Source organism: Myotis yumanensis, unplaced genomic scaffold (genome assembly GCF_028538775.1).
Source record: "Myotis yumanensis isolate MYYU_CA2020_CCGP unplaced genomic scaffold, mMyoYum1.0.hap1 SCAF_14, whole genome shotgun sequence".
Taxonomy (NCBI): domain Eukaryota; kingdom Metazoa; phylum Chordata; class Mammalia; order Chiroptera; family Vespertilionidae; genus Myotis; species Myotis yumanensis.
Genome location: NW_027223765.1, coordinates 18,811,630 through 18,839,463, shown reverse-complemented (window position 1 = coordinate 18,839,463; position 27,834 = coordinate 18,811,630). Strand labels below are relative to the sequence as shown.

Below are 27,834 nucleotides of genomic sequence, written 5' to 3'. Positions count from 1 at the left end.
AGTGTCCTCTATCAGGCAGGTCTTTTGTCATTAATTGTAGTCGACAAGAACTTGTCTGGGAAGTTAATGAAAGTTCTCCCATTAAACTGCTATTCTCTTGGGCATCTGCTTCCAAGGGAAATGTTATCATTAGTACATGATAGTAACTTTCTCACAGAAGCTTATCCTAAAAGCACACAGTGTTTCTCTGGCTGTAGTTCAGAGTATTGGCTGCCAGAATCCTCCTGTTTTGGTCTTGGTGAGAGCACAAATAAAGAAAATTGTACTTGGTAGAGAAAATGTTAATATGGTCCATCATCCTGAAGAGTAGTTAGTACTTGTTTTCATTAGAAGAAAATAAAAACATTAGAACCAAATAAAGTATTTTAATGTACTAGTAAAATAAATAACAAAAATTTTTAAAAATATATTTTATTGATTTTTTACAGAGAGGAAGGGAGAGAGAGAGTTAGAAATATCGATGAGAGAGAAACATCGATCAGCTGCCTCCTGCACATCTCCTACTGGGGATGTGCCCGCAACCCAGGTACATGCCCTCGACCGGAATCGAACCGGGACCTTTCAGTCCACAGGCCAACGCTCTATCCACTGAGCCAAACAGGTTTCGGCAAATAACAAAAATTTAAAAAATTCCCTGCTGAGCATTGAAAATAAAATTGAGCCACATATTTGGTCTGTTTTATGTGCAAATGAAAAGGGAATCCAGATGCATATCCAGGTGGTTTGAGTCACACTGCCCATCCTTACAAGCTATGTGACCTTGGACAAGCCATTCCTCTGAGACTCTTTGCAGACATCTCTTAACCTGAGTTCAGGTCTCCCTCTCTGGGTTGAAGAATATCTTGGGTCATTTTCCCCAGGAAACAGACTCTGAGATAGAAATTTACTCACAAGAGTTTTATGGAAGGATGTCCTTAAGAACATCTGCGGGGAGTAAGAAAAGCAGGCTTGGGTAGAGGAAGGAATAGGTTTACAAAGACTTGAAGCAGGTCCTCAACCAGATAATAATTCTGGAATTGGAGTGAGTAGCTCTTCAAAGGTACCCCACATGGAGACAAGGGGGCTTGGCCTTTGAACTCCCACAGTGAACAGCCATACCATAAGGGCTGTCCTTTGACTAATCACAATTCACAGAGAAGGATGTGAGCTGCTAGGATTCCCAGCAGCGTGGGAGGTGAGTAGCCAGGTCCTGAAGGAGAGATCTGGGCAGGTTCCACTATAGAAAGGAAAGTCTGTCTCATTCCCTGCTCCAGGATAGGTAGTACCCTGTAGATTCAGGTGTGTGGCTGACCTCCATGATCCAGACAAGGCGATCGCAAGGGTCAACAATGAACTACCTGTCTTAGGAGCGGGTTCCCTGGAAACAGACCTTGAGATGAGGATTCATGTTAAAGTGATTTATTAGGAAATGTTCCCAGAACAAGCCAATAGAGAAATAGATCAGAAATAGACCAAGGGTATCAAGCCTGGCTCAGTTCCCTAGGGGAGCTTTGGGGACAGTATTACTTCCTCAGAGTTGTCTCCATCAAGGGACAAGGGAGCTGACATATTTATACCCCCACACCCATCAAGCATTGGTTAGGGGCTGAACTTAAATTCCCAGGCTCTCTCCACTCCCCAAGTGTAGGCAAACTGAATTTCAGCCACTTGGGGCAACACTTCAACAAAGACACAGAGGCTGGCTTTTCTGGGAAAAGAGGTTGGAGAGGTTATGGGTAGAGAACTCACAACCCCAAGCATGGGCTCATCAGTCTTTAATAAACCCTCAGTGTTATTACTCAGGTGGGAGCCGAGCCCAACTGTTCCAGTTCCTTGTCACTGTCTAGGCCCCGAAGTGGGAAGAGGAGATAATCAAATTTGCTAATCACTCTTTTTTTTTTTTTTAGCATTTTAACATGATAACACATTTTCCTATAAGTAAACACTAACAAAAGAGCACACGTATGTACGCTTCTCCTAGGGCAGTGGTCGGCAAAGTCATTAGAAAACAGAGCCAAATATCAACAGTACAACGATTGAAATTTCTTTTGAGAGCCAAAGTTTTTAAACTTAAACTATATAGGTAGATACATTGTTTTTTGGGTTTTTTTAAATATATTTTATTGATTTTTTACAGAGAGGACGGGAGAGGGATAGAGAGTTAGAAACATCGATCAGCTGCCTCCTGCACACTACCCACTGGGGATGTGCCCACAACCAAGGTACATGCCCTTGACCGGAATCAAACCTGGGACCCTTGAGTCCACAGGCCAACGCTCTATCCACTGAGCCAAACCGGTTAGGACGGTTCATTGTTATTAACTTAATTAGGGTACTCCTAAGGCTTAGGAAGAGCCACACTCAAGGGGCCAAAGAGCCGCATGTAGCTCGCAAGCCACAGTTTGCTGACCACGGTCCTAGGGTAAGCAATAATTTTTTGATCAGTGCAATCCCAATGTAGATTAACAAAATACAACATCATTTTCTTAACTAGAACTAATCTTGAATTCATCCATCAGTTTTTTCAGAATACATCATCTTCTTGTCCAGATTTTTGAAGTAGAGCACTTTTGAAATCCATGCATGATACTATTAAGGAATTTATCCTAAATCAGATATGCCTATTTGCATAATATTAGGAAAATTTCTTTTTAGTTCATCCTGTAGCAATTTCCTCAATGCACTTTCTGAATTGCTTTTAAAAGTGATTTTAAAGAGCTTTTTACGATGATATCCAATACAAGTATTTATGAGGTTATACTCCCACTAATAATAATTATAGCTGTGTTAAATGTCTTTGTCTCCTTTAAAAAAGTTTAACTTATTTCATTGGGTGATTTCTATCAGCATCTAAGACTCATGTTAAGGAGGGTCATTTCAGGCTAATAACTCATTCCCAAATAGGACTTTGTTGTTTAAAATTCAGACAGTGAGATAGCCCCTTAACAAGAGAAGCACTGTAAGGATTTGGATATTAGGCAACTCCCTCTTTTATGGGGGCAATTTAAGGGCACAACCCTTGCTTTATAATGATAAAAAAAAACAAAAGGAAGTCAACATTAGCCACAAAAAGTGTTAGTACCCGTATGCAGGTGGGAAAAGAGGGCTATTAGGCAGGCACATGAGCTTTATTAGATCTGCTGTAAACAGGCTTTTTTCCTCCTCTTTTTTCTTAGGGTCTCTTATAACTTTATTGATCCTTTCTACAAGAATAATACTAAATGCATTTCTATACAAAGGCTAAAGAAAGGGGCTTATTCTCTTTCACTGTATGACAATTTTAAAGAAATGAGTTGGGTTTGATGGTAGCAACTTTGATGTCATACTGAAAATTAAACACTCTGTTGATTATTTTATTTAATCCTTCTGACAATTTACTTGAAAACATGTAGTATCTATGTATAAGCATGCAATTTTTGAAGTGCCTAGATGAGAGATCTAGGTACATTTTAAAAAACAGATTTATATAAAAAAAATCATAGGCCATTTAAATTAAAGGCAGTATGTAAAACGTTTTTGCAACAACTGTTTTGTGAGGCCACCAGGTTAGAAAATATTAATGAACTAGCTTTCTGCTTGTGTTGTCGAATAAAGTGTGAAAAGTATAAACATATTTATCTTTGGTCAGGTGCAAACCGTTTAATAGAATTCAGGGACTTTAAAAGAAAGATTACAATCTAAATTGAAATTTTATAATCTGTAAATTGTAATTTATGGGGAATTAAATGTTTTGCTCAATTTGCTTGACATTCTGTTGTTGGAATACTTGCTTTGTTTCTAAATATCTTATGATTAAATTACTGTGAAACACATGCAAAAAACCCCTCTAATCCCTAAAAAGCTGCAGTGAGCTCAATCTGGCCCTGTTATAACTCAAATTTCTTATCTGCAAAAAGGAGAGACACAATGTCCTATTGCCCGTGTTTTATCTGATTTTGATTGGGAATTCGAGCTATGTTTCTTATTCTGTTGAAGACATACTGAAACCAGACAAAGGATCTCAAGGTAGAGAACAGGAAACGGGTATTGATTTCCTTTATCCACCCCAGTCTCTTCGTATCTTTCTGTATTGTACTATGATGGATTAGGGGGACAGGCCAACAAATGTTTCACATTTGCTACCGATTTGATGGGCTTTGGAAAAAAAGGATTTGAGGGATATTCTAGTAAAGAGAAGAATCCTTAAAACCAGGTCTGGGTCAGTGTGATAAGTAGGGAGGCATATGTTTCCTCGATCAGAAGGCCTCCAAACCTCCTGTCTAATGTATTTTTTTAAATAATGTTTTTTATTGATTGCAGAGAGGAAGAGAGAGATAGAAAGAAACCAATGATGAGAGAGAATCATTGACCAGCTGCTTCCTGCACGCCTCCTACTGGGGATAGAGCCTGCAACCCATGCATATGCCCTTGACTGCAATTGAACCCAAAACCCTTCAGTCTGCAGGCCGACACTCTATCCACTGAACCAAAACAGATAGCTCGTCTAATATCTTACTTAGCTCTCTTACTAAACACACACACACACACACACACACTCAAAAACACACCTTACTGAAATAAATACTGATGCACTTCTTAATCTAATATTTCTTTTGGTCACTTTGTCTTTCCTTTCTCTGGAGTGAATAAGGTCATCAAAATTATGCTTTCCCATTCTCGCCTATAATCTTCTAAGTCAGTATTTCTCCAAGTCCATAAAGAGAGTGTATCCAAACCATATAGGGGAAAAAATGCAGATCCTAAACCCACTGAAGTAGAGTCTTAGGAGGGGGCTTAGGTGCCTGCATTTTGCCACAAGTCTTGCACACATTTAAGTAGGAAAACCATGTTGCAGTTTGTTATATAAGATTTAAAGGTTAAATTAAATAAGCTAAAGTACAGCCCTTCCTAGGGCTGTTTGACACCTGTAAAAAAAGAAAACTACATCATTAAGTCAAGATGGTACCCCAGCTTCCCTGGCCTTCGAACAACCCAACCCAATCCCCTTCTCCCTACTCCACTAAGGGCTTTCCCATTTGTTTTTCTCAGAAGTAAATTATTTACAACATAATTAAGCAGCCATTGTCTGAATGTTTCCAACTCCTGTCCAATTCTACTCCACCTTTCTATTTTCTCCTGACATTTGCTTTCTCACTCCCTTTAGGAGAGTGAAGTTCAACAAATTGAAAAACTAAAGACAAAATAATTATAGTAGAAATGTAACAATAGAATGAACGGCTCTCAAACAGCTACCAAGAGGGGCACTGTACAGCGGACAGTTTGTTTTAGCTCCCTCCATTCCCACCTCCCCCTGTCACACTGGCTACTCTCCCTCCAGCCATCAAGTCACCCAAAGAATTTTCCCAAAATAGCAGGTCATCCAAACTTCCTTCTGGAACAATGCATCTCAGAAAACCATACCTTTTGCTTTTTTCTTCTTCCCATAAAATCTCTTCTGTTCTGACTTCTAGATGAACAAAAACAAACAATGAATTAATCACCAAGAACAATTTCTATTTGGGTATCCCCGTTATACATATCATTTAAAAATCAACTTTTTGGAAGTATAATATTCACACAGGAAAATATATCCATCTTAAGTGCAAAAGGTTTTGACAATATACACTTGTGCAAATATCTTCACAATCAAGGTATATAACATTACTCATCACCCCAAAATTTTCCTCCTGCACTTTTGTAGTTAATCTCACCCCACACCTGACCTCCCAGCCCCAGGCCACCACTAATATGCTTTTGGTCAATATAGATGAATTTTGCCTGCTAGAGAGTTTCATTTAAATGGAATCATTTTGGTGTCTGGCTTTTTTTCTACCAACATAATGCTTTTGAGTTTCATTCATATTATTGCATGTATGGATCAGCCCAGTTTGTTTATCCATTCTCCTGTAGATGGACATTGGGACTGTTTACATGTTTATGAACAAAGCTGCTATCTCCATTGTGTCAACTCTTACTTGGATCTATATTTCCATCTCTCTCGGGTAAATACCTTGGATCAGAATTACTGCATCATACGGTAAGTTTATATTTAACTTTATGAGAAACTGCCAAATAGTTGTCTAAAGTGGTTGTATCATTTTACATTTCCCACCAGCAATGTATGAAAGCTCCAGTTGTTCCACATCCTCATGTCTACCGTTTCCATTTTAGCCATTTGAATAGGTATGTAGTGGTACCTCATGATTTTCGTTTGCATTTCTCTGATGACTAACAATGATGAGCATCTTTTTGTGTGCTTTTTATTTCTAGTCATATAGTTTCTTTTCTGATGTACCTGTTAAAATCTTTTGCCCATTTCAAATAGGTTATTTGTCTTAATACATCCACAATACTTCTGGTATTGAACTCAAAGGATTGATTCTGACATTAGGCATCAGACATAATGATAAAGGGTGGAGTATTTTTTTTGTATATGGGAGATGAAACTTTACCCCATATAAGATGCAAAGTACTGGAATCACTATTAATATTGCCCATTCTTCATGTTGGTATAGCACAGTGATTACGCACACAGACTGGAATCACTCAGTCTGGGTTCCCCTACTGGCTTCACCATTTACTAAGTGCATGGCATTGGGCAAGGTGCCCAAGCAATCTGTGCCTCAGTTTCCCCTGCTATAAAATGGGGCAATACTTACCCCATAGGGTTGCTGTGATATTTAAATGAGGTCATTTAAAACACCTTGAATAGTCCAAAGACGGAGTGAGCACTCAGTAAATGTTTGCTGTTATCAGGATAAAGAATCTGAGTTCTTGTCATTAAAATGCTCACTCAACCACATTCTTGCCAGATTCCTTATCATCTCTTTCCTCCGGTCCTCTATTCTATTTTTCAACTGTTTTCTAGATAAGGAGTATCTGGAGACATATTTATTTCTTGCTTTTTGGGTGATTTAAAGAAACAATTATAGAGAAGGAGGTAATTTGATGGTAGGTTTTTACCTGATTGGGTTTAAATTTTGTATATTCAATTTATATACATTGTTCCTTGAAAGTCTAATGTCTAAATTTTTTGGTATTAATCCTCGCTGAGAATATTTTTTGCATTGATTTTTAGAGAGAATGAGAGAGGAAGAAAGAGAAAAAGAAAGAGAGAGAGAGAAACATCAACGTGAGAAGACACATCAATTGGTTGCCTCCCACACACACCCAGACTGGGGCTGGGGATCAAACCCACAACAGAGGTACATGCCCTTGAGTAGGAATCGAACCCATGACCCTTTGGTCTATAGACTGACACTCTAACCACTGAGCAAAACCAGCCAGGGTAGACATCTAATTTTTTAAAAAATATTTCAACAAAGTCCTGAGACTACTTAAAGCTTAAGAGAGGGAAGAGAAAATAGACTCATCCCAGCAGGAGGCTGGGAGTAACATTTGATGATCAGATGATTTTATTTCAGCCCAGAAAATTAGTTGCCTCCAAGAAAAACAGAGGAAGTAAAACTTTAAAAATTTGGGCTTTGAACTTCAGCAAGCCCTAAAAATTCCTGAAAGCACACTTTAATGACAAAAAGACTGAAAGAAAGAAAGAAAGACTAAGAAAGGAACAAAGGAAGGAAACATTAGATTAGTAGAATAAAAGAAAAACTATTTCAACAGATAATCTCAATAGACATAAAACACATTTGGAAAAATCCAACATTCATTCATAATAAAAACTCTCAAACTAAGAATAGAACTTCCTCAATCTGATAAAGGGCATCTATAAAAAACCACAGTTAACCTCATACTTAATGCTAAAAAGACTGAGTGCTTTTCTTCTAAAATCAGCAATAAGGCAAGGATGTCTGCTTTCCCCAATTTTATTCAACTTTGCACTGGAGTGTCTATAGTTAGTACAATACAAAAAATTCTTTTTAAATTAAGGGCATTCAGATTGGGGGAGGGGAGGAGTAAAACTTTCTTTATTTGCAGGTTACATGGTCCTATATGAAAATCCAAAGAAATCCACCAAAATTCTACCAGAACTAATAAAGGACTTTAGCAAGATTACAAGATCAACATACAAAAATTAATTGTATCTCTGTATGCTAGCAATGAACAATGAGAAAGTTAAATCAAGAAAACAATTCCTTCACAATAACAGCAAAGAGAATAAAATACTTAGGAATAAATTTAACAGAAGAGGTGTAAGACTTGTACAGTGGAAACTATAACACATCATTGAAAGAAATTAAAGGCTTAAATTAATGGAAAGACATTTCATGTTCATGGATTGGAAGACTAAATATTGTCAAGATGATTGATAAGTTCAATGTAATCCTTATCAAAATCCTTCCAGAGAGACTGGAAAAATGAGCATCCCTGTTAGCTGCTCCCCTAACTGTTGTGGGACCCAGGGACAAGGGTACAAGTGGAAGTCCCAGTCACAGCCTGCTGTCTTCTATTCCCACCGCCCTGGCTCTGTCTTACACCAGGAGGGGCCTCACATTGGAGGGAGTGTGTGTGTGTGTGTGTGTGTGTGTGTGTGTATCTTAGCCCTGTCACAACTAGCTCCCCCTTAGCCACCCCTTTAGCCTAGGGCTGTGCACACTAGACACATATATAGTTTGCTTTCAGGAGGACAGACCCAGGACAGAGGTCGAAGCAGTTGCTAGGAAAAAGCTCTCTCAGAGCCATTTGGGCAAGGAATTCTGCAGTTCTTTTTACCAGAGGGATGGTCTAGAAACAGAGGCATGGGCTCCAGATAGTCATATCCCCTTGGCCCCACAGACTACTCAGAAGGGAGCCAGAGGAGTCCTCCAAAGCAATGCTTCTGAAACTTTACTATGCAAACAAATCACGGAGGATCTTGTGACAGTGTAGATTTAGTAGGTCTGAGGTTAAGGCCTGATGGTCTGCATTTCTGACAAGCTTCCAGGTGATGCTCTCCTGCTGCCGTGTGGGCCACACTTGAGGAGCAAAGCTGTAAACAGTGGCCCTGATCAGGAGCCACACTGAGCTGGCTCTAAGGCAGCCGTGGGCAAACTACGGCCTTCGGGCTGGATTCGGCCCGTTTGAAATGAATAAAACTAAAAAAAAAAAAAAGACCGTACCCTTTTATGTAATGATGTTTACTTTGAATTTATATTAGTTCACACAAACACTCCATCCATGCTTTTGTTCCGGCCCTCCGGTCCAGTTTAAGAACCCATTGTGGCCCTCGAGTCAAAAAGTTTGCCTACCCCTGCTCTAAGGGCAGAACTCACTGAAGGAAGGGGGATGACATCTAAGGGAGTGAAAGGTTGCTTTAGAACTCCCAAGCCTTTGTCACTTAGGACTGAGTACATTGGTGATGGCTGGCTGAGGGCCAACAGTATTTGCAGTACTGGCCTGGAGGAGCTCATAGTCTAATGGGCAAGTTAGACATAAATATATAATTATAAGACATGATATAAAGGGAATTGTAGGTGAAAATATGAGGCACATAGGTGACACAGCAGAGGTGAGTACTGGCTGAGCAGAGCATAGTGGGGTGAACAGGACTCCATAGACAACATAGAGAGGAAGGCAAAGGAAATGATGTATCTGTGACAGATTGTAAATTCCAAAGATGGTTGTAGCAGTATCTACAGTCTCACAGAACCTTATAGAAACGTTTCACTCCCCTATCAAGTGGTGAAGTCTAATTCCCTTCTCTGTGAATCTGGGTGGATTTGTGATGGCTTCATTGAATATAATGTGAAGAAATGACACAGTGGGACTGATGGGGCTAGATTAGAAAAGACTATGTAGTTTTGTTCTGGTTTTCTTTGGAATCCAGCCATCATACTCTGAAGAAGTCAAGAAGCCCATGGAGAGTCCTGGTCACGAGAAACTGAGGTCCCTACTCAGGACTCCCATTGAGTCCCTCTCTGACAGCCAGCACCAACACATGCTGGTCTTACAGCCTCCAGTCAGACTGCTCCAGGGGACACAGAGTGAAGCAGAGATAAGCCATTCCTACCCAGCCTTGACCAAATTTCAGATTCATGAGTAAAATAAATGATTACTGTTGTTTAAACTACCAACTTCTGCAGTGGTTTTAGGGAGCAAAAAGATTCCAGGAATAATACCTAAAGGTAAAGAAGCATGAAACAATCTGTTATTTTAAAATATGACCTGAAACAAATAAGGGCATGTTTATATCTAACTAAGCTATTAGAAATTAGAACATAAAAATATGGGAAATATTGGGGAAGTTGACTTTGTGATGTGGAGGACAAGAAGTTTAGTAAACAAACCATCAATAATGTAAATGAAATGAAGTTGTATTGTGTGGTCAACCCTGCTTGGATTATTATTCATGGCTCTGTCAGAAAATGTTGTAGATAATCATGTACATGTATTTATATAACAAAGTTTTCTTGCTGAAAAAAGTAAATTCTTATTGGAAAGAAAATACTAATAATCTGCTATTGTGCATACTTTATAGATTAAACCCAGGTTGGCAATTTCCAAAAGGAATCAGTTTATAGTTTTTACCACCCAAATGGAAGCAAGATATAATTCCAAAAACAAACTTTAAAATCCCATCTAAATTATTCTTCTATGAGGGATATGAAACAAAAGTACACAATTCTACCCTAACCTGTTTGGTTCAGTGGATAGAGCATCAGCCTGCAGACTGAAGGGTCCCAGGTTCAATTCCAGTCAAGGGCATGTACCTTGGTTGTGGGCATATCCCCAGTAGGGAGTGTGCAGGAGGCAGCTGATCAATGTTTGTAACTCTTTATCTCTCTCCCTTCCTCTCTGTAAAAAATAAAAAATATATATATATATTTTTAAAAGTACATAATTCTTACCTGCCATCAATACCTTTGTTTTTTCCCCTGAACACATTTCTAAGAGAACTGATTAAGAGTTTCTGAAATAGGTAAAATGTACGACTATTCTTTCAAGCTGACAACTTTGTTTTCCATAGGCCCAAGGAGTGGTGGGTGCATGCTAACTTGAGAGATAAAGATTTAGAAATTCAGAATTGACTTGCCAAGATTGCTTTCTGGGCTGTGGGTTTCCTGAAAACAAATTTTTAAAAGTCTTTGACCCTAATCGAATGTTTAGCTAAAAAGCAATATCCTGTGCAGCAAGGGCATTCAAATTACATTTAGGAGTTTGGAACCAGAATTTCTGGGATGGAGATAACAGGTGACAAATAGCTGCCTTCCATTCTCAGCTAAGCTGACTCCTCCTGGAATACTGCGTTCGGCAACTCACACCAAATTTTAAGAGAAACACAGACAGATTAGAGAGTGTGAAATAAATGGCGAGGGAACACAAACTTGTGGGACAAATGAAGAAAAGCGGATGTTTGCTTCAGAGAGGAGACAACTGGAGGCAGGTGTTAGCCTTTTTTTAAATAAAGAAAGAGCTTTCTTGCAGCGGAGCTGTTAGCATTATTCTGCATCCTCCAAAAGCATACTGGGAAAGAACCTGGAGGCAATTTGGGGATGAAGGAAATCAAAACTTTCCTAAGATGGAATCGGCTATCAGGGAGGTAGGAGATCCCATCACTGGAGACATTTAAGCAAATTATTTTGAAAGAATTCTAAATCGGGAAGTGGTTGGATTGGGCATCCTGCAACGTTCTTTCCATTATTTCCACAAGCTTTGAACTCCTTTGAGTCCCTAGTACCATCCCCTCTGAGATGCTCCTACATGTGCTCAGAATCCAGCCCATTCTTTCCACTTCTGGCTCCTGTCAGTGATGACATTCCCTGAAGCCTCCAAAGCCTATGAAATCCCAGAGGTAATTTGCTGTCTACCTGTGATGGCCCCAAATAGCTCTGTGCCAATACCTCCCTAAGCAAGAGCTGCACCGCTATGCCAAGCCATTGTGCGGCTGGTCCCACTTCCACTGTCCTGTCAGCTCGCTCATCACAGCAATACCTGACTTCCTCCCCTGTTTATGTTACACTGTGCATCGTTAAGCCAGGGCCCCCTAATGTCAGGCAGGTTTTATGGGCAAATAGCTGTTAATTCTTAGTCATAGATTTTCTTCCCCTTGGACTTAACTGAAAGTCTGCAGGGATTGAGTTGGAATAATCAGGAACCAGCAGAGTTTGTCGCTTCAAAAATGCTTTTATCCAGAGGGATGTGTTCCTTGTCCTTAAAGAAATTTTCCAAGCCTCCCAATCTCTTTTTTTCCTCAGGGTCAGTTCTTCTCAGGGTACTCATTGGTCCTCATTCAAATATCCCTGCTCCTCCCTAAGAGCTCGCTCTACCACCCTCATACATACCTCACATTCTGAATTCTAGGTTGAGACAGGTTTAGACTCAGCTGTGTCTTCTTCACTTTCTTCCACCTCCCCCAACCCTATATGACTCTGTGACTGAGGTATGAAAGCAAAAAAATAAGGAAAATAAAGAGAACATGGAAGGGGAAGGAAAAATAACTAAGTGGTGTGTATGGCTTAATTACAATTCTTAAGTAGCTTTAAAAATTCTGTATGATGTTTACACTACTAAATTGTGTGACTGAAAGAAATACTCATGTAATTTAGCAGTAACAATGTGATTGATTGGTCATATACTCTAAGATTTCACTGGGGAAGGGGGGAATCTAGCAGTTTGTTAATAGTATTTGCAGAACAATTTTTATTATTCAATGTTTACTATACATTTTGAGAGTCAAATTAAGAATAAATTGTATATATGCTACATAAAAATATTTACTAGGTATACCAGTTAATGATGCGGATTTTTTCCAATAGATGGGATTCCACATATGTTGATATGTATGCACTTTGATATATATGCTACTTTGTTGTATTGACAACAAGCTTCAAAACTTCATATGTCAAATTTTCTGAAGGTGTTGACATATGAAGTTTTGAAGCTTGTTGTCAATACAACAAAACAACATACTTATCAAATCTCATATATATCAACATATGTGTAACCCCATCTATTGAAAAAGAATCCGCATTATTAACCGGCACACCTAGTATTTACACACCTACCTTGTGTCTCTATCTGTTGATACTCTACAACTCAGGAGTTAAAAAGCAGCTTGTTGTGTCTTTGGCAAAGTTATGCTGAAGATAGATGGAGGGGAGGGCATATGTCTGCCCTCCACTCTGACCAAGCAAGGAAAATGACTTCAGCTATTCCATCTTAATCTTCCTTTGAGGTGTAGTTTTGGGATGTAGTTTTGGAACACGGTAGGGGAGAAAAGGAAGCAAATGTTTGAATTCTTATGTATTCTTCAGAGCATACTTCAGTAGGCCTCTTTCTATTACTTTTAAAAGAGAGAGAAATCTTAGGCATTAATAAGAAAGCTTGGCAGTGCCCTCGGCGGTCCCGAATCTGTCTCTTGCTTCAACATGTTTGGATGGAACAGACCCAGGGACGCCCTTATTTCAGCCTCCAGCCACTCTCCTGCATCTTACCCAGTCACCACCTTCAGAACCACCTCGGACCAGCCAACACAAGGGGGCTTTTTTTCTACCTTAACTCCTTATTGCCAAACCACCACAAGCTCCAAATTCGTCAGAATTATTCCACCGAGGAGGAGGCCACAGTCAACTTCCTGGCCATCCTGCATCTGCGGGCTTCCGCCACTTACCTCTCTCTGGGCTTCTTTTTTGACCTCAAGGATGTGGCTCTCGAAGGCGTGGGCCATTTCTTCTGTGAGTTGGAGGAGAAGCCGAGGGCTCCGAGCGTCTCTGAAAGACGCAAAACCAGCGCAGTGGCCGTATTCTCTTCCAGGACGTGCTGAAGCTTCCCAGGATGAGTGGGCAAAACTCAGGACGCCATGGAAGCCGCCCTGGCCTTGGAGAGGAACCTGAACCAGGCCCCTTTGGCACTGCAGGCCCTGGGTTCTGGCTGCACAGGCCCTCATCTCTGTGACTTCCTGGAGAACCACTTCCCGGGTGAGCAGGTGAAACTCATTAAGAAGATGGGCCACACCTGGCTCACTTCTGCAGGCTGGCCGCCCCCCAGGCTGGGCTGGGCGAGTATCTCTTCCAAAGGCTCAGCCTCAATCATGACTAGGAGCCTTTGGAGCCCAGAGGCTTTTGAGGGGCTCCTCTGCATTCCCTTGGTGTCTGGCTTTTATCTGAGCCTCTCCCTGAAACCACTAGCCTTTTCACCACTCTGAAGTTCTCTCCCATGCATTGGACCAAATGAAACAATAAAGCTTTTTTGCAGCAATAAATAAATAAATAGATAGATAAATAAAAACTTAAAAAGAAAGAAAGCTAATACTCTGCTCTCTCCAAGCCTCCCAAGAAGAACTCAGGCATGTGTTTTGACTCTCTGAGGCCAGTCTAAAGAAAGTTTAGTACAGGATGGGATTGAACATATTAACTATTAAGCACAGGGAAGCATTAGCGGCAGGATATCAGCCACGATCAAAAGCACAACGTTTATAACCTGGGTTAAAGTCAGGGGGTGGTGAACAACATTATGAGTGAAGGAGGTCATTCAAGTTTGCAAGTCTGAGGCACAGATACACACAGAAGCCTAGTGTCAAACTACACTCATGAATGTGGAGTTCTGATCACAAATGGTCAAGGGAGTATACAACTTTGGAGATGTCTGGCTTGGACCACTCTTCAAGAAAGAACTTGTCTATCAGATGCGAGTTCAGTTAGCTGACGGCTGTAAGTGCTTCAGGACCCATCTTAGCTTTTGAACCAAAGGCATGTTCTTCTCAGTCAGTCTCAGCAAATAGCTAAACATAATGGAAACTTAGGATCTGGCCATTTCTGCTCAATGTGAGACCCCTTTATAGAAGGGGAGGCTTTGCACTGGAGCTTTTTGTTAGGCCAGGTGAGACTTCCTCAGAGTTGTACTGTAGTCTGAGGTTCTGCCTACTCGATCCTTTTTCCGTCCTCTCTCCTTGCACAGGTGTCAAACCTTTACTGTAGCCTGAAGGATTTTCCTGCCTATGCCTGCTTCCCTCTCCCTTTTTCTTTCATAGATAAATAGATAAATCTCTTGCACTTCTAACTTCATCTGGGTCTGCTTCCTGGAAGACACAATGAATACAGGTGGGATACAGTATTCCAGGAGGCAACCTGAGGACCAGGCCAGTAAGATAAATCACTAACTGGGGGCCTCAACCCTGGGTTCTCTGATGATGCTACCGTTTCATTTGACCCTGGTTTGCATATTAATCTCAGAGAGCCCAAATGAATTGTTACCTATAGGTTCTTCATAGTAGGCCCTGGTCAATAGAAACATAGAATGAATAAACCATCAATGAGAGTAGAAGAGTCTTTATTCTCCTCCATTCACAGAACGTGTGCCTTCCCATAAATATGTGAATACAGTCAAACCTCATTTCTCGAATGTCTCCCATCTTGGACAATTCAGTTCTCGACCAAGTTGTTCACAGAAAAAAAAAAATGTCTCCCTTGTCGACTAAAACTTCAGTTTTTGACCAGACAACCCTTCCATGCTGGTATCTCAGCACAACAAGAAGCGTCTGAAAGGCAGCAAGCAAAGGAGAAAATGCTTTTGTTGCTGGTGAAATTGAGCATTAGCACAATTTTAAAACATAAAGAGGCCATCAAGAGTGCTAATGTTCCTAAGGATGTGAAAGTGCTCACAAAGCAGCAATCACAGACAATTGAATAGGTAGGAAAACTGATGTTGATTGGATAAAGGAAAAGCAGTTAGCCGGTGGTAGCATTTCAGAGGCGGTGATTTCTGAAAAGTCCCTTTAAGGCTAGTAGGGGGTGGTTCTATAAATTTAAGAAAATAAGTGTTTATTTAGAAATTGAACAGTACATTAGACATATATTGTATATAAGAAAGGTTGAAACAGGGAATCATTTGGGAGTCTGGAACGGATTAATTCAATTCACATTATTTCTAATGGGAAAAAATGATTCCATTTTCAAACAAATCACTTCTCGAACAGCCTTCTGGAATGAATTAAGTTCGAGACATGAGGCTCCACTGTATACTGAAACCATTGAATTATACATTTAAAATTGGTGAGTTGTGTTATATCTCAATAAAGCTGTTATAAAAAATTTGTACATTTCCAAATACGGACAGGAGTACTAAGATGACTACCCTCACGCTAAAGTGTAGACAGAGATAAATAAGCATTGTCTCTATCCCTGAGTAGCTTACAGCAAAGTGGGGGGACATAGGCTTTTAAACAGTATAGACATCCTTCTGGGTCTGACAGGAGACTATTTGCAAAAAAAAGTGGCAAACTTAAGGGAGAGAATAACTCCCAGACTTGAGGGTGACATCACCTCCCACTGGGAAGACTAGCAACTCACACTTCTATGGTACTTGTTTTGTTTCAAGTCCTATTTAAGTCGTTTACATATATGAACTCACTTAATTATCTCTCATACACTATATAAGTTTTGGCTATTAAAAGAAGCCTTGTTTGTAGATGAGGAATTTGAGTCACTAAGAAATGAAGTAACTTGTCCATGATCACAGCAAGGAAGAAGTAGAGCCAAGATCATGAATCCAGATATCCCAGTTCCACAGCATCTTTGTGCTGCCTAAGAAAGGTGCGAATTAGGGCAAGGCTTTCCCTCCTTCTGTTTGTCTTTGTTTCCCCGAGTTTAAGATACTTTTATGTATTATACTGATAACAACACAATGACTATAATAAAGAAAACTGTATCTACAATCTCACTGCTGAACAAATGTCTGACTCTCACAAGTCCTTATTCTTTCTTTCCTTTGTTCTGAAAAGCATCTTTTTCTGGGCAGATGCTTCCTTTCTTACTCCTATGGGGTCCAAAGGCCCCCCTGCACCATGTTCCTGTTTTCCCATTCCTAGCCTCTGCTTTCTCTTCAGACCCTTTCCCCATAACTAAGCACCTACTTATCCCCTCTGTGCTGCTGGGAGATTGGATCCAATAGCCCATCTCAGGAGTAAGACTCTGCTCTACGGAAACATCCTTGATGCATCGAGGACTTGAGGAGGAAACTTCATCACTAGAGAGCAGAAAGCATGTATATTAATTATCTGCTGCTGCATAACAAATTATCCTTCAAACTTCGCGGCTGGAAATAACAAACATTTATTATCGCAAGGTTCAGGGGTGGCTTAGCTGGGTATTTCTGGCTCAGGGTCTTTCATGAGGTTGCACTGAAGAAGCTGAGCAGGTTTGTGTCATCGGAAGGCTTGGCCGAGGTGGAATGACCTGTTTTCCAAGCTCACTCATGTGGTTGTTAGTGGGAGACCTCAGTTCCTACCCACACAGGCCTCTCCATCTGGCTGCTCACATTATGGTCGCTAGCTTCGAAGTGCTGTACTCTCCCTTTTTAGTATTACAGTGGGGCCTTGACTTACGAGTGTCCCGACTAACTAGTTTTTTGAGATACCAGCTGTCTCTCAGCTGATTTTTTGCATTGAGTTGACAGAGTAATTTGAGTTAACAAGCTCCTTAACGAGCTCGGTCTGGGAATGAATTAAACTCGTAAGTCAAGGCCCCACTGTATACCAACCCTGGTATGATGTGGGAGGGGACTACCCAAGGGTACGGATACCAGGGAACAAGGATCCTTGGGACCGTCCTAGAGACTGACTACCGTTGACTACCATTGGGCAGAGCTTAGGGGAAAGAGGAGCATCTTAATTTCTGTGTTTGCATCTTAATTTAAGCCATTGGTGCCCCCTGATATTTTGCAGTGTGCAACATATACAATACACATAGCAGCATGGGTAGCAGTCCCAGATCAAGTGTTGGAAGTCAGGGTATTTGTCCTCAGCACTCTTTCATTCCTCCATTAGGAATTCATTTATGCGTTTTTGCAACAGACCTTCCTTAAGCACCTGGTGCCTGCCTCCCTGTTGGTAGGTAATGGGATTCTAGGATCTTGGTTCTAATAGAGCTTAAATTTTCCCACATGGGTGTTGCCCTTCTTAAGTTTCTATGACATTCAGAGTAACCACAGGGTTCCTGAAAGAGCCCTTTTCAAGCCAGTCTGTAAGCAAATGATTATTGTCTTTCATCCTCTTCTCTCGGGGTCCTAATCTTGGGTAAATTGAACCTAATGTGATATTTTCTTCAGGAGGTACAATCCAAATATTTAACAATCCCTGATCATTGGGTGTCTAACAAGAATAAAAGCTGCCTAAACAAGCAACAGCTCTACCAGTATGATGTGTTTTGCTGAAATCCAGCCCAGTTATCTTCAGAGAAGTCTTTTCTATTGCTCTTCCAGTCAAACTTAACTGACCGTGACTCTACCTATTCATGAAGTTGGCAATAACAAAAGTTATAAGAAGGGCCCCCACACAAAAACATTCCTATTTGCCAGTTTTAGGGGGAAAAGTGTAGGCTCTAAATTAAAGCTCAGAAATAAGAAGTATAGGAAAGGAGAGAGCGAGTTTATGATGATGGATTGATGGACCAGAACAGGAAATACAAGGAAGGTGAGCTGTTTGTTTTGGAGACTAAATTTGGGTCTCAGGGGAAAGGAACTGAGAAAAAGCAAGTAAAATACATGTTTGTTAGCACTGGCTCATGCTAACGTGTCCTGAAGTTCACAGACTCCAGAGCCAAACTGCTGTTTTCAAATCCCAGCTCTGCTATTCACTAGCTGCGTGCCTGTGGGTAAGGGACTTCATCTCTGCACGTCAGTGTTCTCATCGGTACAGCAGGGCCGATGGAAAGAAACAGACCTTATGGGTGTCTGTGAGCTAGTATATGTAAAGTGCTAGAACGTAGCCTGGTACAAATGAAAAGCACAGTAAATGCTAATTATTATGATTGAAGAAATGAAAACAATGTTTATGATGCCATCAGCTGAAAGAGGTCAATTTCATTCACTCAACCAGTATTTATTAAACATATATACACCAATGAACCCCAGCCAAAAAGATCCTTGCTCTCAACGTGCTTATATGTGGAGGCAGGAAAGAGGGAGAAGTGGGGGGGGGGGGGGGGGAGGGACAACTAAAATAAACAAATAAGAAAGACATATAGTATGCCAGATTTATGATGATCATGAAGAAAAATAAAACAAAGGAGGGGGACAGGAAGTGCTGTGGGAAGGGGTGGGAGGGAAGAATGTTCTCGAGATAGAAACACTGTAAGTCACAAGTCTTGAGGCTGAGAAATGTTTGGTGGGTTCTACAACAGCAAGGAGGCTAGTTGGCTGGAGGGAGATGAGGATAAGGTGAAGTTGTACAACCACGGGGTCAGAGGAGTCCTGGTTGGGGATGGTGGGCAGATCAGGATGAGAAGCCACTGGAGGTGCTGAGGAGAGACCTATGTTTCACAGGATCACTCAGACTGCTCTGTGTGGGGATGGGGTGCGGGGGGGGTGGCGCTGTGCGGTGGGATGGGGAGTGGATAGGGGAAGAAATAAAATCAGGCAGGAAATTATTGAGAGATGATGGTGGCTTAGACCAGGGTATTAATTGGAGGGAGAGAGGTGGGAGGAAGTGGGTACTTTCAGGATATGTATTTGAAGGCAGAGTCAACAAAATTTGCAGATGAATTGGATGTCCTGTAAAGAGAAGGGTCAAGGACATGGATTTTCCTCTTTTACTCGATGCCATATCTCAACCAGCTAGACAGTGTCTGTTACTCAATATATATTCCTTGAATCAATGAAAAAGGTAACTCTGATTTGTATTGTACCTTCTTAAATTCAGTAAATGGCATACAGCAGTTAAGACATCTCCAGATAAATGAAGTCCTGTAGCAACCACAGCCTCAGTATGTAAGCAGGGAAACCCTTCCAATCCCTTCATGAAGTTGGAAGTTGACCTTGCTGCATCCCTGGCCCCCAGCCACCAATGACCAGGACTAAAAAGCAACTTTGATACTTTCTGTAACAGAAGAGAACTTCCTTATAAAATATTCATTGTGAACAAGCAAAAAACCAACAGGATATATACCTAAGAGTATAGGTATATACTAAGCATGGAGACCTAGGAAATGGGGGTTCAGTCATCTATCCCTACCAAACAGTTGCAAAACAGATTGAAACACAATCACTGAAATGAAAATATTAACACACAAAGGTTTCATGAGGTAAAATAAAGTATGCACACATTTTAGGCAGTCTATGAAATTCTCTATTTTGGTCACATTTGAAATATTAAAAAGCAAACTCGGTGTGTTATGTCACGTTTCCCTACTAACATATCGTACCATGTGAGAGGTATAGGGGGCCATGTAATGGATGATGATCCCAGGATATGCCAATTTCTAATCCTCCAACATGTATTTTAGAATTCAAGGCTAACGGGGCCTGTTCATATCCTTGAGTGAGTGATACATCGAAGTGATACACAAGAGCGCACCTACTTTTTGCTCAATGTTATTTATGGAGGCTGGAAGCCAATACTTGTTTTGGGCGATTTTCAGGAATAGTATAAAGTAACAGTCAATTCGCGAAGAAGCATTTTGATAAAAGGATTTTCAGCTCCCGACATATGCATGGATCTTGACTTGCTCCTGTCCCTGGAGTGTGACTGCACTGACTTCTGTAGGCTGCTTGTGTTTCGGGGGACTCTGCGGGGCTGCCTTCAGTGTCACATGCAGTGACAGCTCTTTCCGTATAGGAGAGGGTTAGCGGCCACAGCACTCAGCTGGTAAGAGGAGCTGGGGTGGGGGAAATTTTGTGGAAGTCGAGTTTGCAATGCAGGGGTAGTATTTTGTTCTTCTTCTTTCTTTTTTAAATGGTTATTTGGGGGTGAAGATTGTAGGGAAACAACATTCTCTGGGTCACCCACAGAACTGCTACTGTTCCCATACTTTTCAACTGGGCTTTAGGCAGCTTTCCATTCGCACTGTTAGTGCTCCTCTCCCCTTCCCCCCATATCCTAGGGCTAAATGGCTACTGGTGTACATTCGGGCCAGGCGCAGGCCCAAGGCAGAAGGACCTTCGTGCTGCCCTGCAGGGTGCAGAGAGGGGCTCAGCCTGGGCGAACTTCCCAGGCCAGTGCGAAGTTTGCTCATCTCGGGTGCATGTGGGCACCGCGCGTCCCGCGTTCTGCGCAGCGTGTCCACTGGGTCAGACCCTGCAGCCACGCTGCCCACGCTCGGGGGCAAGTGTGAGGCCGCGGGCTGCCGGGCATCGGGGGTACCACGCCGCCCCCAGCTCGGTCTCGGGGAAACTCCCACCTCCAGCCAGCATTTCCCTTTAATGCGCGTGCCCGTCAAGGTCCCCGCGTCCCCTCCCTCGAGTCGCCCCGTCAGCCTCGGTTTCCCTCACCTTTCCCGGGCCCTGCCGTCCCTTGAACGTGGGGCGTCCCTCGCCCACCCCCGCCGCTGCCCGGCCGCGGGACTCGGCTGTCACTTTACTTTTCCACGCCACCTCCCCGCCCCCCCCGTGGCCCGCAGGCGGGGAAGCCACCCCCGCGCGCGCGCGCGCGACTGCCCCGCCCCCGCCCCTCGCGGTCGCGCGCCCAGAGGAGGAGGGCGGGGCGGACGGGGGTGGGGGGGCGGCGGCGGGAGGCGCGCGCGGCGCGGCCGACGTGGGGCTCGCGCTCTCGCGGTCTCTCCCGGGCAGGCGCGCGGGCACGCGCACTGGCGGGCGCGCGCGCGCGGACGGCCGGGCGGAGGCGGCGGCTCTCGGAGGCGGCGGCTTCACTTTCCAGGACTCCGGGGCGACCACCGCAGCAGCGTGGGGGGGCAGCAGCCTCGGGAGCCGGAGCTGGGACGGCCGGGGGCGGCGGCGGCGGCGCGGAGGGTGAGTCCGGGCGGGCGCGACCGCGGCGGGGACAGGCGTGGCCGGGCGGTCCGGTGCGTGGTCCGGCTCTCGGGGACTAGACGGTCTGCGGGGACACCCCGTCCTCGGGGCCTCCCCTGTCCTCCTCCCCGCAACCCCCGCCGCCCTCTCGCCCCGCGCTGGAGCTGGAGCCCGCGACCTGCGCGGCGCCCCTCCCGCAGGTATTCGCTCCGGTCGCGTCGGCCCCCCCCCCCCCCCTCGGGCGTCCTATCTTTGGCGAGCGGCCCCCCACCTTCCCTCCACGTCGCAGGTCTCCGCTTGCGCCGATCGCGCCCTCGTTCCTTCCCTGCCCGCTCCCCGGCGCGCCTCTTCCCTGCGCCCCCTCCCTCGAGCCTCCTGCCCCGGTTTCTCGCCCTTTCCACCCCTCCCCCTCCTTCCCTTCCACCCCCGCCCCCCTCCCGCCTCTCCCCTCCCTACCCATCTTCTACCCCCTGCCGTTCTCAGTTCCCCATCCTCGGCCACCCTTCCAGCCCCTTCCCTCGCCCAGCCGCATCCTGGAACTAAGTCTTTGCAAAAAGTACAGGATAAATGTCACGGTGGAAAGTGCCCGGCTTGATCTTGTGCTGTTTTCCCTAATTGCATAATTGCTGCACATGGTGTGCCTCCTGGCCGGTGCCGCCGCCGCCGCCGCCGCCGCACCCCCGAGGGCCGCCCGGGGAGGACCTTGGGGGTGGGGGTTGTGTGTGCACCGGTGTGGAGTGTGTGTTGTATTGGTCTTTTGTGAAGCCCGGCGCTTGTCACACTTTGGAGCTGAAGCCCATTTTTTTCCCCCTCTGGTCTCTTCTCTGCAGCCCCCACTGGCCTGGTTGGAAACTAGAATCCCTCTGCCCCCCCTCCCCCCCCCCGCTCCACCCCCCACTTCTCCCCCTCTCTTCTCTCATCGTGTTTTGATCCTTTTGCCCTTTACCATTTCTAATGAAGATAAAGCGTAGCTTCTTGTGGCTACCCCCGCCCCCCCCCCCCCACCACACACACACACTACGACCAAACCTGAAATGTCCAATCCATCTTCCCTTAAGGAAATTAGGGCCGCGTTAGAAAGACATCATCCGAGGCTCCGAGACCTCCTTGCATGTTTTCAAGATTCATCGTTTTGTATCGTGTATACTTGAGAGTCTACTCAAACATTTTTATTTAAAAGTACAAAAAGGAAGTGCTGCGGTTTACCTTAATTTTTTTTTAAATCCATGGTTCTTTAAAAAGTATGATTTTGAACATGGGATAATTCAGTCTGGACCTTGGACTCTAAATATTTGTGTTTACTCTGACAGTTCGGAAGCTCCTTGGTGTATGGGCAGATGCTCTTGATGGAGGCTTTTCCTATAATGTCATACCCCATTCCATCTTCCCCAGAGCATAGCATCGTTCTCAAAAAAATCGGTGTTCCGTAATTATTTCCTGTGTAAATATCTTTACACACACGTTAAAAGCTGGATATTGCTAGATGTTGTGCATATAATAGAAATTTTTTACATTTTAGAAAAGTTTAGAGACGTGAGTAGGAAGACAAATAGAGGGATATCAGGTCACAGAATTAAGCGTGTTCCTGTTTTAAAAGCTCCAAAGAACACTTGAATTTGCAGTTTTATACCATAAGATACAGTTATAAGGCTTATCTGGACAGTAATCCGGATTTATGGAGTGAATTTAGTTGCCTTTATGTTATCAATAATATTTATAACCAAATTATTTCATTTTTATGGAACATGTGCGTTTCATTCACTATATGTTGCTAATTTCCAGGACCGTAATTCCAACATAGAGTGCATAGCTAATACAGGCTTAGGTAATTTGTGTGTTGAAGGAGGAACAATATCACTAATTTAGCACATATTTGAAGAAAGTCTACTTTACTATTTTATGTTTAGAAACTAAGTTTTACACTGAGTCCAAAGTAAAAATATATATTGAAATATCTTAATGTCTTTGAAACTATCATTGATCAGTAGCTCTATTTATAGACCTGGAATTTAAGTTTATCTTCCCTATAGATTAGATGTTTGGATCAAAGTAGCTCTTTAGGAACTAATCTTAAAGAAAATTTTAAAATGATGCGTTTAGAGAACATTTAAAGAGTTTTTAAAATTTTTATTATTGATTGACTTTTTGAGAGAGAGAAACATCGATTTCTTGTTCCACTTATGTATGCATTCATTGGTTGATTCTTGCTTGTGCTCTGACCTGCTATCAAACCTGAAATCTTAGTGTATGGGGAGGCCACCCTAACGAACTGAGCTACCGGGCCAGGGCAAAAGAGTTTTAATTCAGGAATTTTTATTCATTTGCACTTTAGACAAACATCAGCTTCATACTTATAACTAATTAAAATGCTTATAGACTGTTTTTTTTTTTTTCATAAAAATAAGTTCTCGCTTGGATGGTGCAATAATATTTTTAACACTTTTTCTGTAATTAGTCATTCAAAAAACAAACCCAGCAGAAATTTGCCTTGCTCTCGATATTTGAAAAAGATATGAAAACTTTGTTTCTAAAAGGTTCTGTAGTGGTTATTAGTGACCTCAGATGAATTTACCATTCCTAGGTGAAGATTTGGATGAAATAAGTATCTTGTGTCAAAAATGGAAGGATTTTTTTTCCCTTTATTCTGAAACTATATAAGTTATACATCTATTTGGGTATTTTAAATAGTATTTTTAATAGTCCTCTGCTATTCTGGAGCAGTTTATGAAATTTGGGTTTCAGTTTATAGCTCATATTAATTATATCACTGAATATTATATACGCATGGCATTGTTAGATAGTATGTAAATGCACATAAATAAGAATATTAAGAAAAATATGTAACTTTATAACTAATGAAATATACAAATATAATGAAACTCCAGACATAGTTTATTAAACCGAAGCTCCAGCTTTCGTAACAAATAATTTTATTTCATTTATTAGGTTTCCATATATTTATCATGTAATGAATTGCTTCTGGTTTAAGATGTATAAAGTGATTTCTCACTCATTTCACATTGCTTAAAATATTGCCGGTAGCATTTTGTAATATCCTAGGGCCTTTCCCTGAGAATTTTTCTCTTTCTGACTCCATGCACATCTGCTCTGTCTAAATACTATTATGTATATACTTACAAGGTTTTAAACTTCTGATATATTGTAACTGAAAGAAGTAAGCTGAGAACAATCTTGAGTCCAAGAGTGAGAATTAAAATGAAATAAAAATGAAGAAAAAAAAAGCGAGAAATGTGTTAGGACTGTTAGTGCTAGACGTGAAACATACTGATATAAAATTTCAGTATTCTATTAAGTGACTTTAATAGATTAAAGTTTCATATTAAGTGCTCATAAAAGATGTCACAGCTGTGGAGACTGATGCTCTCCATTTACAGACGAGGTAGAAAAGCAGTCAGATTTCCCTGTCAGTGGTTTCAGAGCTGCTTGGGCAGACCTATTTTGGTTTGGCTTGGGGGGTGGGGTAAGAGAGCTGTTGGAGTTGAGAGGGGTGGTGGTGGTGTATTTGTGTGATAGCTCATTGAAAGCATTCAGTGTTTTCTTTGGACTCTTCACCTCTCTGTGCTTCCTGAATTTTTCATTCTCTTGCAATGCTTTTTGGTTTGTCTTGCCATAAAAATTTCAATCCATTAAAGGTCTATAATATGAAATCTCTTTGATAGAGCAAGCTACAAGTTGAATCTTTGGTGATGATGAATTTTCATCATTGTCAACTAGCTATACATTTGGACTAATTATAATAATAAAAAACAGTGCTTTATTTGAAGCATCCTTTACATTTTAATAATTATCCTTGATTAAATCAAATATAGTTAATTTCAAGTCCTAATTTGGTTAGGAGAAATACAGTATCTTTTCAAAAGGAATTTGTTCCATTTATTTGTGATTTTTAAAGGTATATTTTGTGTTATTAAGGTCACTTCTTATGGTAAGTAGTTTAGTTTTTTTTTTTTTAAGAGGAGTGCTTGAGAAGGTAGTTATATTGCGCTCAAAGTGGTTATTAAGTGACAGTAATGTGGTGAGCAAAGGGGCCCTTTTAGAGTCTACATCAGCTTTGTCAGTTTAGTTTTGGATTTGTCAGTACACTCTAAGCTAGTTGGGTCTTAAGGGATGTATTCTAGTATTCAAATTCAGGAATTAATTATGATAGAATGACAGATGAGAGGAGATATTCCTTTTCACTTACTGCAGTTTTTTTTTTTTTATGTCTGCTATTTAGATTATAACAGCTACTTGCGTATCAAGGTACTGAGGAAATTGAGTTGGCAATCAGAGCTGCTTGGGGAACATGAACTCAGAGCAAAGGGAATTTGAAAGCCTTGAGGGATATTTCATTCAGACTGGGGGGAAAAAAAGGAATCCTTCAGTGTCTTAATATAGTCTCCATCTCTTGTGAAACATGGTTGCTGGTATATTGCTGGATCAATGCTGACACCATGGTACGGTTCAGTTTTTATTTAGAGTCATGCAGGCCTCTGTGTTCTTCTGTTATCACAAAGGTTACTGAAAACGATCTATTAGTTGAAAAGATTTAACCTTAGCCCTGTCCTGAGCATGTGTTCATTGTATGTGGATGGGAAAGTGTCCCTCGTTTTCTGTTTCTGTAGCTGATTTTTATTAATCTGATAGCGTTTAGCAAGTTGGTTTACCCATTAGACCAAATTTCTCATGTTTGTGGGACCAAATTGCCTAGCACAGAGCCTAGTGGAAAGTGGGCCCTCATTTTTTTTTTTATGGTAATGGCTTTATTGAGTATAATTCACATGCTATAAAATTCACCCTTTTAAAATGTATAACTCAGTGGTTTATAGAGTATGTACAGTTGTGCAAGATCACCATTATCTAATTTCGGAACATTTTCACCACCCCAAAAGGAAATTTTGTACCTATTAGCAGTTCTTCCCCATTCTTCCCTCACTCTTAGTCCCTGGCATCCACTCATCAACTTTTCTGTCTCTGTGGATTTGCTATTTCTGGACATTCATATAAGTAGAATCATACAGTTTAGGGTCCTTTGTCACTGGCTTCTTTCACTTAGCATATTTTTTCAAAGTTCACCCGTGTTGTAGCATGTGGATGCTGTGCTTCATTCCTTTATGTGGCTGAAGACTATTATGTGGATATATCACATTTGGTTTATTCATTCATCAGTTAGTAGACATTTGAATTCTTTTCTCTTTTTGGCTGTATGAATGATGTTGCTGTGAACATTTTGTGTATATATTTTATATGTTTTCATTTCTCTTCTCAGTATATTTTCAGTGAATGAAAGTTTTGTTAATTCCCAACACTCTTTTGTAAATGACCAATTTGTTCATTTTATATTAGCATTACTTGTTCTACTTTGAGGCTCATTTCCTCTCTGTTTTCGAGGCACCTTGTTAATAGTTTTCCCATAACTAAATAAATGCTTTTTGCTTCTTTAAATTAGGATCTAAAATGTCCACTGAGGCCCAAAGAGTTGATGACAGTCCCAGCACTAGTGGAGGAAGTTCTGATGGAGACCAGCGTGAAAGTGTTCAGCAGGAACCAGAAAGAGAACAAGTTCAGCCCAAGAAAAAGGAGGGGAAACTATCCAGCAAAACAGCTGCTAAATTGTCAACTAGTGCTAAAAGGTACCTTAGTTATTGTAACCTTTAACTTTTAGTATCAATTTATTGTCTTAATTTCTATCTTTCAGTTGCATTTTATTATTTTTATTTTGGGTGTGGACCATGAAGTTCATGATTTTTCTTCTTAAGGATTATTTCTTTTACATGGTTTTAGTTGTAGGCAAGGTCAACTTTTTGGTATTTAAAATCAGTGAAATAGCATGGCAAATTAATAAAATACATATTCATAGTGTGTTTGTGTGTGTTTATGTAGGTGAGCATATACAGAAAAATGCATGTAAAAGTGTGATGGTTTGCTTTGTAGTTACTTGACCATAAATATTTTATTCTGTTCAGTAATACAGAGTAGAGAGTAGGAACCTATTAAAGTAGTTACTGAATGATTGTATGTTTTCTACTACTCCCTGTTCATAAAGTGGGAAATGCCAGAGTATACAACAAAAGCACTTTGGTTTTATTAAGTTAGACAGTGGGTCAGTCTTGATAAAGATTTTCTTTTTCTCTAGAAAATAGATATATCTGGAAGGTAGATATTTGAATGATTCTCTATTGCCACATCAATTGCTTATGATCATTGGCATGTCAATGGACTCAACAGATGGAATCTGCTTTCATATTGTTAAAATAT

The 27,834-nt window shown here is 41.5% G+C and overlaps 1 protein-coding gene and 1 pseudogene across 1 annotated transcript in view; both read left to right on the top strand.

Moving 5' to 3' along the window:
• The first annotated feature begins 13,273 nt into the window (after window positions 1-13,273).
• LOC138992604 (ferritin light chain pseudogene) lies at window positions 13,274-13,935 on the top strand (annotated as a pseudogene).
• A 7,523-nt stretch (window positions 13,936-21,458) lies between these two features.
• UBE2E2 (ubiquitin conjugating enzyme E2 E2) overlaps window positions 21,459-27,834 on the top strand; it is a 248,633-nt gene continuing 242,257 nt past the window's right edge. The window contains exons 1-2 of the mRNA XM_070433331.1: window positions 21,459-21,576; window positions 27,026-27,209. Of these exons, the coding sequence (XP_070289432.1) occupies window positions 27,034-27,209 (176 nt within the window). The 5' untranslated portion in view covers window positions 21,459-21,576; window positions 27,026-27,033. The remainder of the gene's footprint in view (window positions 21,577-27,025; window positions 27,210-27,834) is intronic.